The sequence below is a fragment of the Podarcis melisellensis genome, assembly GCF_964234715.1.
Source record: "Podarcis melisellensis genome assembly, chromosome: Z".
Classification (NCBI taxonomy): domain Eukaryota; kingdom Metazoa; phylum Chordata; class Lepidosauria; order Squamata; family Lacertidae; genus Podarcis; species Podarcis melisellensis.
The window spans coordinates 27,748,235-27,760,998 of NC_138547.1; the positions used below are offsets into that span (position 1 = coordinate 27,748,235).

At 42.1% G+C, this 12,764-nt stretch overlaps 2 protein-coding genes across 2 annotated transcripts in view; one reads left to right on the plus strand and one right to left on the minus strand.

Annotated features, from left to right (window-relative positions):
- LOC309362012 (growth hormone secretagogue receptor type 1-like) overlaps nucleotides 1-12,764 on the plus strand; it is a gene marked incomplete at both ends in the record, with an annotated part of 80,052 nt that overhangs the window by 21,180 nt on the left and 46,108 nt on the right. The gene's annotated exons all lie outside the window — the stretch shown is intronic.
- LOC309361964 (fibronectin type-III domain-containing protein 3A-like) overlaps nucleotides 1-12,764 on the minus strand; it is a 39,546-nt gene that overhangs the window by 8,806 nt on the left and 17,976 nt on the right. Inside the window, 13 exon segments of the mRNA XM_081897333.1 lie at nucleotides 533-745; nucleotides 2,126-2,406; nucleotides 3,602-3,751; nucleotides 4,008-4,121; nucleotides 6,014-6,189; nucleotides 7,156-7,261; nucleotides 7,881-7,999; nucleotides 8,435-8,503; nucleotides 9,072-9,210; nucleotides 10,138-10,224; nucleotides 10,883-11,057; nucleotides 11,145-11,266; nucleotides 12,655-12,708. Coding sequence (XP_081753459.1) covers nucleotides 533-745; nucleotides 2,126-2,406; nucleotides 3,602-3,751; nucleotides 4,008-4,121; nucleotides 6,014-6,189; nucleotides 7,156-7,261; nucleotides 7,881-7,999; nucleotides 8,435-8,503; nucleotides 9,072-9,210; nucleotides 10,138-10,224; nucleotides 10,883-11,057; nucleotides 11,145-11,266; nucleotides 12,655-12,708 — 1,805 coding nt within the window.

A 12,764-nucleotide genomic window follows, 5' to 3' on the forward strand; every position in this document is an offset into this window, starting at 1 on the left:
ACTGGTCCAATGAAATTAAAAGTCAGGAAGGAGGCTTCTTTTTCATTCAGATCGGTTCTCTTTATGTGGTATACAGTGAGACTATGTCTTCCATCCTCATCCACTCAGTACATATGCTCTTCTGCAGACACCACTGGATAGCTATGTGCAACTGTAATGATCTATTACTGTTAATTCATATGCCAATATAGGCTTCGGGGCAGTTTACAAGTATAAAAAGCAATCTAAAAGCTGTACTGCCCAGCTTGTGAGATGGATTCTTAGGTTCTACCTAGAATAGTGTTGGCATGATGCGAGACCTACACACAAATGTTTTTGAATGTTAAGCCTATGAATAACCCCCCAGTGGCAGACGCCATCAAGAGGGGTGGAGAGGTGATCTCTCGTTCTCCACTATGGGTAAGTAGGAGAGTGATCTGGGTATGCATGTCGTCCAATCCGGCATCTTCTGAAACCTTGAAGAGCTCCTGAATATTAAAAACAAAACAAAAACTCACTTGATCATGAGAACCAAGACATAGGCAGCTCTCACCTGCCAGCTTTAACTTCCATCTCGAGGTTGAAATGTGTTGTACTGGTGGCTACAGCTCTGCCAGGGCCGTCACCCCATTTTAGCTTAAGGCTCTGGTAACTAAAGACCGCGCATTCCATTTGTGGGGGTTGCGGAGGTAAAGGCTTTGTTTTTGCTTTAATGTGGGGGCTGAAGGGACCAGTTCCGAGATTGTTAAAGGCTTGGATTCGGATTCTAAGAGAGAATGAAGGGAAGAAAACTTGTCATTAAGATAAAATTATTGCTTAGCTGTTGTTGTTTTTTTAACCACAACTCAATGCAGAGGTGGGTTTTAAAAAACATTTTCCAAGCCAGAGGACTACAATGATAAACAGAAAATGGTTTCCTGCCAACATCCACTTTGTAGCATCCATCTACTAGGGATGCTAGAAAGACAGAAGGACTCATGTACCTTAAGAACAGAAAAAAGAGAGAAGTTTTAACAGGTACATTTGCCCCAATCACAACTGTGCACTGTGGAGTCATCTCTTCTACATGTCACGCTCAGCGATGTGCTTCAGATGTCACATTAAATCATAGTTAAAAATAACTGGTTTAATACATGGGTGGGAAACATCTACCATCTGAAGCTAACTAGGCCCACCAGGCCTCCCCATTTGGTTTGGGAGAAGCCAAGGTGACTAAGCCAGGCTCTGCTGCCCTAAACTGGACATCACACACAATGGGGGTAGGTAAAAATCTGGCTCAGCCCTATACAAAACTGTGCTTGCACAGCATTGTGCAAGGCAGTGTTTTGAAAAGGGCTTCTGGAGACCACTGTGGGCAAAAAGGGTTACCAGATGTCATTGTGACATCAGGTGATTGACCCACCTGCCAAATGCATCCCCATGAGGGATGGGGGAAGAAGATAATCTGGTTCACCACTCTTCTAGTGTCGGTCAATAAAGTAAAGTATATTATGCACAGCGTGATGTTATGCTTTGCATTTCAATTACTTCGTGTTACAAGGGAGGGGGCGCTCAAACATGGAGTTGCCCCTTTCAGCACCTGCCAGTCATCTTGCTTAATTTCTGCCTGAAAGTGAAACTGAGGCAAGCGAAACAGCCACAGGGTGCCTCCTGTATTTCAGCCCCTGTAACTGCAACTGATAAATGCATATTAGATTTTCAACATTAAGGAAGCTTGAAACCTCCTTTTAAGGAGAAAGGTTAGGCCCAAGTGAAACAGGACATAGAAATGTGGATATCTGTGAGCAATGAAAAACTTGACAGGTAGCTATAGGGACTTCAAATATAATCTGAGCTGTGTCTAGATAAGGAAGCCCTTTTGTCCTCTTGGGTTGCTTTCCCAACCAAAATATTGCTCCCTTCCACCTCAGCAGCTTTCCCAGCCGCAGGAGAGCGAAGAAGTGGACAGAAAAGCAACCAGGAATTTTTATTGGGAAGATGGGCTGTTGAAAAAGTATTAAGTGGCACCACTGCACTGTTTAAACCCACAGCCCCTGTGTCATAATGAGGCTGTTTGTGTGCCCCCTGGATCTAATTTAGCTTGACTGTTGCATTAAGTGTGCGCCTGATGAAGCTATGTTAATCTGAAACTGAACTGTCTAATCACCTGTATAAAGTGTCAGGTTGCAGGTTCTCCAGAACATGGCTTGTAACTTTGTTGACAGTTGAGACTTGTTTTTCCCCATACTCTATATTGTAGCCAAGGATGTCTGCCCCATGGCAATTGGGCTCCTCCCACTGAAGAGCAAGGCACTTTGAGAGAGGAAGGCGGGCTTCCATCTGGTCTTCTTTGAGCAAGTGCAATACTGTCACTGCAGCTGGCACGGAAGCCGGGGTTGTGACCATGCTAGTCTCCCCAAACAATCCAGCACCAGCTATATTCGCGGCCTGAAGGAAGATGAAGGAAAGGTGTTAAAATGAGAGCAATAGCTAATTCAACAATTCAATAGCTGACACAGAATTCTGCTCTGAAGTTGGAAATGTTATTATACAAAATAAGAAGAAGAAATGACCACTTGTGTTGGAGAGAGCTTCCTTATTTGGAAGAACTCTAGATCTTGCAAATAAGGGCTTGGTTACAAAGGTTGAAGCTTTTTTTAGCTTGGGGAAAAAAAGGTATGTGTTGGGAACATGGCAGAGACCAGGGAGGGGGCGGGAATTGAATGGTGCAGACAAAGTGGACTACTTTACTTCACCTGTTACTGGGGCTGCCAACCTTTCTGAACCAGACGGCACTTTTCGAATTTTGAGTGTGTGCTCTGGGTGCCAATCACAAAATAGCTGCTAGGGGAGGAGCAAGGGCATAAGAAAAATGTCTGCCATTGGGAGCATGGCCTAACACAAAATTAGAGAGGCTGTCGCTTCTGAAAACCTCATGCTTTATTGAAAGTTCAAAAAGTACATAATCAGATGTGAACTAATCATGATGTGACATAAATAAAAGAGAGAAAAAGAAAAAGAGAATCAGCACCCATGTAGAAGGGAAAATAAAGGGGGGAGGGGAACCCCCCCCCAAAACTGTATACTTTACTAAGTTGTTATTGTACTTCACCAGATCTTAACGTATAACTATTGTGAGAATGGATTCCAAATATAATTGCATTTGTCCATGGCAAGTCTGTATTTATATGCAAGTTGTTCATTTGTTGCGAGTTGGATTGAACTCACAGTTTATTTGTAAGTTTGATTTATACATCCTCTCATTCTGTAATTTTAGCTTCTTCTTCTTCTTCTTTTGTAAATACTCTCAACCATTTTTACCTGACCTTTATATTGTTTCCAATTTTCCAAATGCAGTTGCATTTTTGCTGCATTTTTTGCATCCAGACTAGTGGAATAATCGAATTGTGCCTCATGATGCAATATGACAGAATCCCCTACTTCTAGCAGAGAGGGGTGGATAAAGTGAGAGCCATGGGCCATTGAGGATGCTCTGGGGTCAGAAGAGTCTTGAATAGTTTTTTTTTTTTAAAAAAATCATGCAACACAGCTCTGGAATTACTGAGCTAACTTCCTGTTCAAGATCTCATTAGAACAAATAGCTCTTGAGCAAAAAAAGGTGGATGCATCCAGATTTACTTACCTGAACTCTGCAATAATATGTAGTTGCAGGTGAAAGCCCTCTCACTTCATAGGTCAGAAGAGGGCCACTGTATATTATCTGCATGAGTCCTTCTACTTGGCCCCATTCTAATTTGTATTCAGTAACATCTGCACCATTGCATGCTGGAATCTGAAGGAAATAAAAGCAAAAAGTGAAAAGTCAAAATTTCTCATCGTTTGCAGACATATTCCACATATATTCCTGTACCACAGGAGAAACTTACTGAAACAGTCAGTGTGTGCCCTATTGGATTCATTGATTATGCACACAAAGGCTCTTTATTATTAACAATTGTAAATTGAGAGTTTTGCAATTCACGTTTATTTCAATGGGGCTTGAATAACAGCCATGGAGTAGATGAATTATATGTAAATAAACAACATACCTCCCATGTGGCTACTACAGAAGTAGCTGTCTTACAAGTTAGCACAGGGGCGCGACACGGTTCTGGGGGCCCTGGAGCTGTAGAAAGCTCTGCCTTTTCTGAGGAAGGACCAAGCTGTAGGGAAAGAGGACCCCAGGATTAGAAAAGAGCAAAGAGATAGACCAATTCAATATTCTTACAGACTGCCAATGGTGAACAACTGTCAAACTGGGAATGTTCTTTCTCTGGCTACTGAACTGTTGAGTCTATTTCAGTAGCATCCCTTACAAAACTGGTCTTCTGACTATTAGCCCTCCAAACTTTGGATCTGAAGCAGAACCCTTAGTAGTTTACTTTTGACATGCTGGCTTTTATGTGATTTTATTTATTCTAATTTAAGACATTTCTAGACCACTTAATTGTAGAGTTGGAATTGGAATGGACCCTGAGGACTATCTAGTTCAACTTCCTGCAAAGCAGGAATATACAGCTGTCCCACACAGGGATCGAACCTGCAACCTTAAGTATTATTAGCACTACAGTCTAACCAACTGAGCTATCCTGTTCTATTCTCATTTATAAGAGGTGGTTGACATATTAGCAATGTAGCACGGCTGCATCTTATACTGATCTACTAAGTTTGCATGAAGGTACACATACATCTTCTAGTACGAGTCCATCAGGCATATAATCTGAATAGAGTTGTACCTTGGTTGTCGAATGCCTTGGTACTCATCTGGTACTCTAGAACGCCGCAAACCCGGAGGTGAGTGTTCTGGTTTGCAAACGTTCTTTGGAACCTGAACGTCCAACACTACTTCCGATTGGCTACAGGAGCTTCCAATCGGAAGCCGCGCCTTGGTTTCTGAACGTTTTGGAAGTCGAACGGACTTCTGGAACGGATTCTGTTCGACTTCTGAGGTACCACTGTACATGGGAAGAGGCAGCCATTATAGAGCAGCGACACCTGAAAACCTACTGGTTTCTTTATGTTCTGCCCTTCAGGTTTACTCAAGGAAAGGGATTCAGGATTCCTGCAGTAGTTACTGCCAGAGAGACTATAGCTCCCCTTAGGCCAATTTGGCTCTTGGGAACCTCCAATCTGCTAGGGCAGGGGGGGAAAGCCTGCAAGTGATCAATTGGAAAGGCTGAGTGAAAGACTGGAGAGGCTAGCCTCTAGAATCTTCCCTTCTCACAAGCTACTTTCCATCTAGTTCTCCATTTATTTCTCCTTCACTTTAAAAGGGAAAACCAAGAAAGTTCTCAGGTGCATTCAAGAATGGGAAAAGAGGCTTTAATATATTCAGGCCGAAATTATTTTAAAATTAGAGAATAAAGAAAAGTTTAGTAACTGACACAGAATGTCCTTCTAGATTGAAATAATTCTCTGCAGAAAACAAACAAACAAACAAACAAACAAACTGAAAAAGGCACCAGTCCTTCAACCAGTGGCAATTGTTTCTGCTTTGAGATCAGAATGGTATATAGTCATTTGCCTGGATTAAAAATCACCACCAGAAGACCAGGCAGGTAAGAACATTTACGAACTCCATTCCCCAGGCATATTTTAGGCAGATGCAGATGTGTGGGGGCAACAAGACAAGCAATGCTTGCCAAGGCTGTTTGGGATCTCTCAGATTCCATTTCAAATTTAAAATGACCCAACTAGTGGCGGCAGCTGAAGTAAATTGGAAATGGAGGTCAGAACAAATAGAGGCATTGCCAGGGTGCATCAGATAAAAGGGCAAGCTAAGCTCTTTATTAAGCCTGAAATATGGTGTGGGAGGATGACAGTAACATGTGCTGCCTAAATAGTTGTGGCCAGGTCATCATGCTTGCATGGGGAAAATATTTAAACACTGGCCAAAATTCAACCTTTCCAGACAAGTTTTCAAAACTATATGAAATTCAGATTTAAAGGCATGCAAAAATGATAACAATGCATACCCTGATCTGGATTTCCTGCTTCTACAACCAACCCGACAGATAAATTCTATATTCTATGAAAAAAGAATTTGATGAGATACCCCAGCTTTGTTGGCTGCTTGTGTCCAGAAACAGTATGTCCTCCCAGGAATGAGACCATTCACTGTGCATTCTGGCATCTCGCCCCGGTATATTTGCCTCCGTTCATCTCTGTCTCCTTCTGCTATTTCCAGAATGTACTCTGTTATCTCTGAACCCCCATCCATGGCAGGGGGATCTGTAAAATAGGAATACAAGTCACGTTTTTGGAGAAAATGTAACCTCAAGTATGAGTGGTTGTTAGTTACTTTTATTGCCTTATGATTGCTGCTGCCACCACCTTTAACAATGCTTGTCAGGGAAAGTTGGTGAGGCTGCTGGAAAGAAGTCTTTTCTTAGGACAAAGGTCCAGAGACCCCAGCACCACCCAGGCTGAGCTCAGCCCAGCCCACTTTGTATGGTTTTGTGCACAAGATAATTATGGTGTGATACTGATTTTTTTAAAAATAAAAATAGATATTTGATGTTTAGAATGCAACTTTTATTTTATTGGCTCCTTCCAGCCTTGTGAGCCCCTTGGGCAGGGCCAGTGCCAACTTCAGGTGGCCCTTGGCATGGTGCTGTTAACCCCTCCCAATCCAAATTATGGCTGTTAAATATACTTTTCCTCTGTTACGACTGTGACAGCAGCACTGCTCACAGCCCTCTCTGCAGGACCCCGAGGCAGCATTTTAGTGATGAGCAGGCAATGGCAGTGCAACTTTTAAATGGGAGCCAAACTACCTGCAGAAACTGTTCACCACCTTCATCTACCCAAAGTACAATGCCTTGACCTATGATTTTAAATCTATTGAGTTTGTAGAGCTATAGGGATCAGGCTGGTGATGGGCTTCTGGCCATGATTGAGCTGGTTGGCCTCTGGCTCTGCATTTTAAATAATGAGCTGGTTGGCCTCTGGCTCTGCATTTTAAATAATGAGCTGGTTGGCCTCTGGCTCTGCATTTTAAATAATGAATATTTAGAAAAACTAGTATATGTCTCTCTGAGCCCCTGGGGTAGAGGAAGGTATATTATTATTATTATTATTATTATTATTATTATTATTATCATCATCATCATCAACAACAACAATAATATCAGCTATGCCTCTTTTGCTGATCCAACTTGCAAGTGAATGCCCCCCCCATTTCCTGCCAGATCTTACCCCAAATAAGACTGAGTTCCTTGGTCTTGGGTCTTGCAGCCAGATATGGAGAATTACATGGCCCAGGAGGAACAGCTGGTGTCTGAACAATGAGTATATCAGAGGCCTAGAAATGAAGACACATATTGGCTTACAGGTGTCGAAATACAAAACATCCATTTCACATACACTTCTAACATGTTCTTTCAAGCAGTGCTCTGTGTGTGTTAACTCTGCCTTCAGAACATGACAAGTCTGCGCCAAGCTAAACCCAAGTTCTGTGCCTTCACTAAACCTCCGTTTTTGTTGTTATCGTGACGTATTCTGCATGTGGAAGGACTGTGAAATAGGGCGGGTCCTATACTCCAGTAGGTAGCAATCCTTCTTAACTGTGACGATTTCAACCATGGACCCAGAGGCACAGTCTTGAAGGCAGATGATGCCACAAAGCTGCTGATACCCAGCAGGTCTGACCCATGTGAACATCACCTTGAGTTCCTTTGTGTACAATAAGTAAGATAAGACACTGCTCATCTACTTTTAAAGTCCATATTTTGCAGCCCTGAGAGACCATAAACCTGTTTTTTTTATATTTAATTAAAATGACTAGATGAAAATGGATATTCTAAGGATATTGAATTCTATGGATAACAACAAATTTTGCAGCTTTCGGTGCACTTGCTGTGTATGGTGAAATACACACATCCTCCCCCCCATGTGTTTTTTAAAGGGACTTCCTTGCTTACCTGGCTTTGGCCACCTCTACCAATACAGAAGACCCTCAGTCTGTATGACGTACCAGGGCTGAGCTGAGTGCATACATGTTCTCTCATGGAACCACTACATGCTACTTCCCATTTACTCCCTAAGAGAAAAATGAAATATCAATCAACAGTCAGGGGGTGGGGAGAAAGAGGGAAATGGACTTTCACAACATTACAAATAGCAGTGTGGCAATTGGAACACCAAGAGGACCAAGGAGAGGACATGGATAGGGCTGCACCTCAGTGAGTCCCTAGGAGTGGATTCTCATTCCAGGCAAAGGAAAGTCCTTCCCACAGATGACAAATATTTGTTGCTTTCAGGCTTGTGCTTAGCAGCACACGATGAATATAAATGGTTAAGAAGTCACTCGAGGATCCAATCTTGGCTAAAAAGTGAGTGCAAATATATCAAAACAAAATTACTATCTCTTAAGTTTTAAGTTAGACAAATCCAGGAGTGATCCCTGTCACGTACAGAAGTGAAACACAGACATGATCATAACTAAGCAAATCATTTAAAATGTTCGGTCACTTACCAACTGATGCTTCTGAAATTTCTAAAACATACACGGAGATGTCTGACCCTCCATTATCCTTTGGTGGATCTATAGAAAAGGCAGAATTCAGAAATGAAAAATAACTCATGGTTTAAAATAAACACAACTAGTTCCATCGCAAATGGAATTTTGGTCAAAATAAAGACCTGTGCTCAGAAAAAGGAGTCAGAGCTGAAAAATGACCCACTGTTTGTTTGATCCCGAGCCCTCCACCAGGTAACTATAGAGCCTTTCCAAGTTAAAATATCTGTACTGTTTTGAAAATTTGGCATTGAGTGACAAATGGCCATGCACCAGATGAGCTGCAGTGTATGCAGGACCTAGATCCCCTCCCTTCTTTCCATGTGGGAAGCAAAGAAAAAATGAATTATGAGCAATACTGCACATCTATACATGCATGCTAAACAGGCAGCGATCCAGGCAATCGCAAAATGCATCAGCCCAGACTAATGAGCCTCTTGCTCATTACTTCTGTGCAGTTAATTACATGCTCATACAGAATCAGCAAAGGCAGAGAGTTGGAGTGTAGCCAGTGTCTTTTGTTTTTATGCAACGGTGCAGATGGAGTGGGTGGTAGGGGGAGAGACCTGACTGCATAAAGTTATAGTTCACTTACCCCAGGTAACTTTCACATTATGTGAATGGATCCTTCCCTTTACAGCTGGTTTACTTGGAGGTCCAGGTTTGTCGGGGATTGTGCTGAATTCTACTACCTCACTGGGGGCACTTTTACCTTCACTGTTGTGAGCAAACACCTGTCACATCACAAACAGAACAAACATCAGCTTAAAAACAAACAAGCGTGCATTCAAATGCCTCTATAAAAAGATCACCAAGAGAGCCCTGTTGGAACATAGCAGATGATCCATCTTGTCTAGCATCCTGCTTCTCAGAATGGGCTGCCACATGCCTCTGGGAAGCCTGCAAGCAGAAAATCATGGCAAAGGCTGCTGCTCCCCAGCACTTTCAGTCACCTAGAAGCCTACTCTCTTTTAAAAAGGAAGACAATAAGATTACTATTTGAGGAAAGGGATTTGTGAATGGCCCTGGTAGTTACGTGGGTGGGCAGAAGGATGAGACGCGAAGGACTTGGTAGGAAACGGAAGTGTTCAAAGGGAAGCTTGGCAAACAGGCCTGGGGGTTCTCACCATTTTCTGCCCCCACCCTCCCCAAAAAGCCAGGGGATGTTATCCAGCGTAGCGCTGGGTTAAAATCACTTAGTGATATGCTTGTTGCGCTGTTGTTGCACAAGGGAAAACACTAATAGAGCACCAAATAATGTTGCACAACAAGTTTCTGCTGGCACTATGCTGTGTCGGGATTCCTTTGCTGCGCAACCTTTAAACTCTGCCATCTGCTAGTGTTCTTGTGGGGCTCCTGCGCTAGCAAACAGAAAACATTAGATAGGCTGTTGGATCTCCTATGAAGTGAAGAATCTGCCAGCACAGAGGAAGGTATTTCAAGGTTTTAAGAGCATTTCAAGTTATCTTGGTATTTTTTCTTATAACTAAATGAAGTCAGTTATCTGGACTACACTGAAGGGTTTCTTCCAAAAACCCCAGGAGATGCTGCATTTTCTCATAGCGGATGTTTGGCTTTCCTGGTATCTGCATATAAATATGCATATAAATATAATAAATATGATTAAGTACTACTTAATAATGCTTGAATTTGGTACATACTCTGAATTTATAAGAAGTGCTCCTTGTAAGGTCTTCTAAAGTGCAAGAAAGTTCATCTCCGTTGTACCCTGCTTGGAAACCATAATTCTGGGGTGGGGAGAAGATGAAGAAAGGGGACATTTGTATGTGCACATGCAATAACCACATTTTTCTTACACTGAGGATGTTAAACATTCCTGAAGTCAATAAAACTGTAACAGAGAATATCCAGCGAATGAATTATATTTGCATAAAGCCAACTATGACAATTGTGGTTTTTAATGTCAGCAGGTCAAATCCTTGTACCCAGGGTATATAGATGCATTAGCCCCACAGATAGAGTTATATGCTATCATAACAGGAAACCCCCCCCCACAAGGTAAGTGATATCTAAGGAATCATCTCAAATAAAGAAGCAGATCAGGTTAGCCCCAGTTCATGTCAGACTATGCCCCACTCTGAGCCATTGGCTATGCTTGCTGGCACCGATAGGAGTTGGAAGTCTATGACAGCCTTTAGGTGTACTTCAGTATTAGATGTTTACCTACTCATTGGACTTTGCCCCTACCTTCTATAGGTTGGACCCCTGAGCAACAACAACTCAGCATTAAATTAGTCCTGGAAGATTCAGGGATAGTCTACTACCAACTCCACTGGGATGTCTGAACGAGAGAGCATGCAATTATTTGCTAGGCAACATTCTAATCTGCACCAGAGGGAAGCTGCTCCTTTCTATTCTCCCCGCTTCCAAGCACCAGAAGCTTACCGAACCATCTTCTTCCATTTCTAAAACATAGGTCAGAGAGTCATCTGTGGATACTCCAGCCGGAGGACTCCATTCAAGTGATAACCAAGTTACCCCTGCTTCTTTTAGCTTAGGAGGCAGAGGTGGTGGGGGGACAATTCCAAGTGTGTAACATATCAATGTTTCGCTGAAGTCACTGCGGGGAGGAGTCAAAAGATTAGCAAGAACTTGGGTTGTTAAGAATGGAATGGAAACTGCAAAAAATTGCACAACCCATTATTACCTTGTCCCGATGTCATTTCTGGCTGCCAACCTGAATCTAAATTTTGTGGAGGGGGTCAGCTTGGTAATTTTGTGCTGCTTCAGGTGACCGTAGTAGCATTCCTTGTATGCGTTGTTCTTCCCCTTTTCAGAGAAACAAAAATGAAATCAGATAGCCCATTAAGGCAAGGCCTAACTAGCTCTGTGAGAACTCTTGGCTATACATGACAAAAAAAAATTCTCCTTCATTTACAAAACAAAATCCTTTAACATAGAAAAGGTGCATTGAGGGAACAGATTGGCTAAAACTGCCCCAAGGGAATGGTTTGGAGCAAATGTGTTGTTGTTTTGTACAGGAACATTCCATCATGTTACATGAGTGCGTAAGGGCAGCCCTGCTAATGGCCCAGCGAATAAACGGTCCACCTGGTCCATTCTCCTGTTTTCCACAATAACTACCCCAATGGTTATAGGAAGGGGGGGGGGAGGCAGGGTATGGAAGCAATGGTTAGAATGGCTGCTTGTGACATACTGAAATTAATCCAATGATGCAGAAGGAATTGGATGATTTTTTTAAACCTGTTGCTATTATAGTGTTCTATATCAATATGGTTTCAAATAATACAAGCCACTGTGGGAAGATACTATGTTTAGAACAGCAGCTATTACATTTATTAACAGATAGCTTTTCGTTTGCTGTGGTTTCTCTGTGAGTAGTATGCAGTGGCATGGCTGATGCCTACAAACCAAAATTGTGAAAATTGTTTAAACACCTAATTGAGCTCTTTGCTCTTGGCCTCTGGAAAGAAAAATGTCGAGATTCCTGACTAAAGGAACCAAGGTTCTATGATCCTATAACAACTGCTAATGTTTATAAATTTGCTTTGTAGGCATACTTGAATTCTGATTCTAATTTTCAGGGTTGGTTTTTTTTGGTGAAATTCAGAAAACCTGTTGCCTGGGCCATATTCACTTGCACTTCAAAGTATCATGGGATTTACTTCCCTGGGGCAGTAACCATATGACAACAGGTAGAACTGCATGAGTAGGGATCAAATAAATCTTTTCTATCTAACTAGGGGGCCTGCTAGCCTTTGCCAGATTTCTGCAGGTTTACAATGATTCTGAAGTGCTTAGTTATTCTATTAATTCTTTACGTGGCACTTTCCAAGGCACCAAGGGCAACCCAATCCTTAATTTGTTCATAAAAAATCTGAAGCAGTTGATTCATGGGTATTAACACTCAAACAAAGGTGCTAACAAGTTTTTTCTCCCTCCAGTAGCCCTGGTTCAACATACCATAAAAATGGTGAAAACCACTTCCTTGACAAGATGGCAACCTTATAGGATTCTCACCCCTACTTGCAATATTTCCAATTATAGAGGATCTCTCAGTGCTATACTGAAGACTGTTATTAATCTTACACAAAAACAGAGCAATCCATTAGCCAGTACAAAAAAGAGAGGACTTGAGCAACATACAATTTCAGTTTGACAAGATTAGGATGTTGATTCTGAAATAAGGAACTCACCTCATCCCACTCTAAAAGGTAGTTAGTTATTTTGGAGCCATTGTCATTGGAGGTCTAAAAAGGGGGAAAGAGAAAGCTTTACTTTGCCTAGCTACTGAAAGAGGCAAATT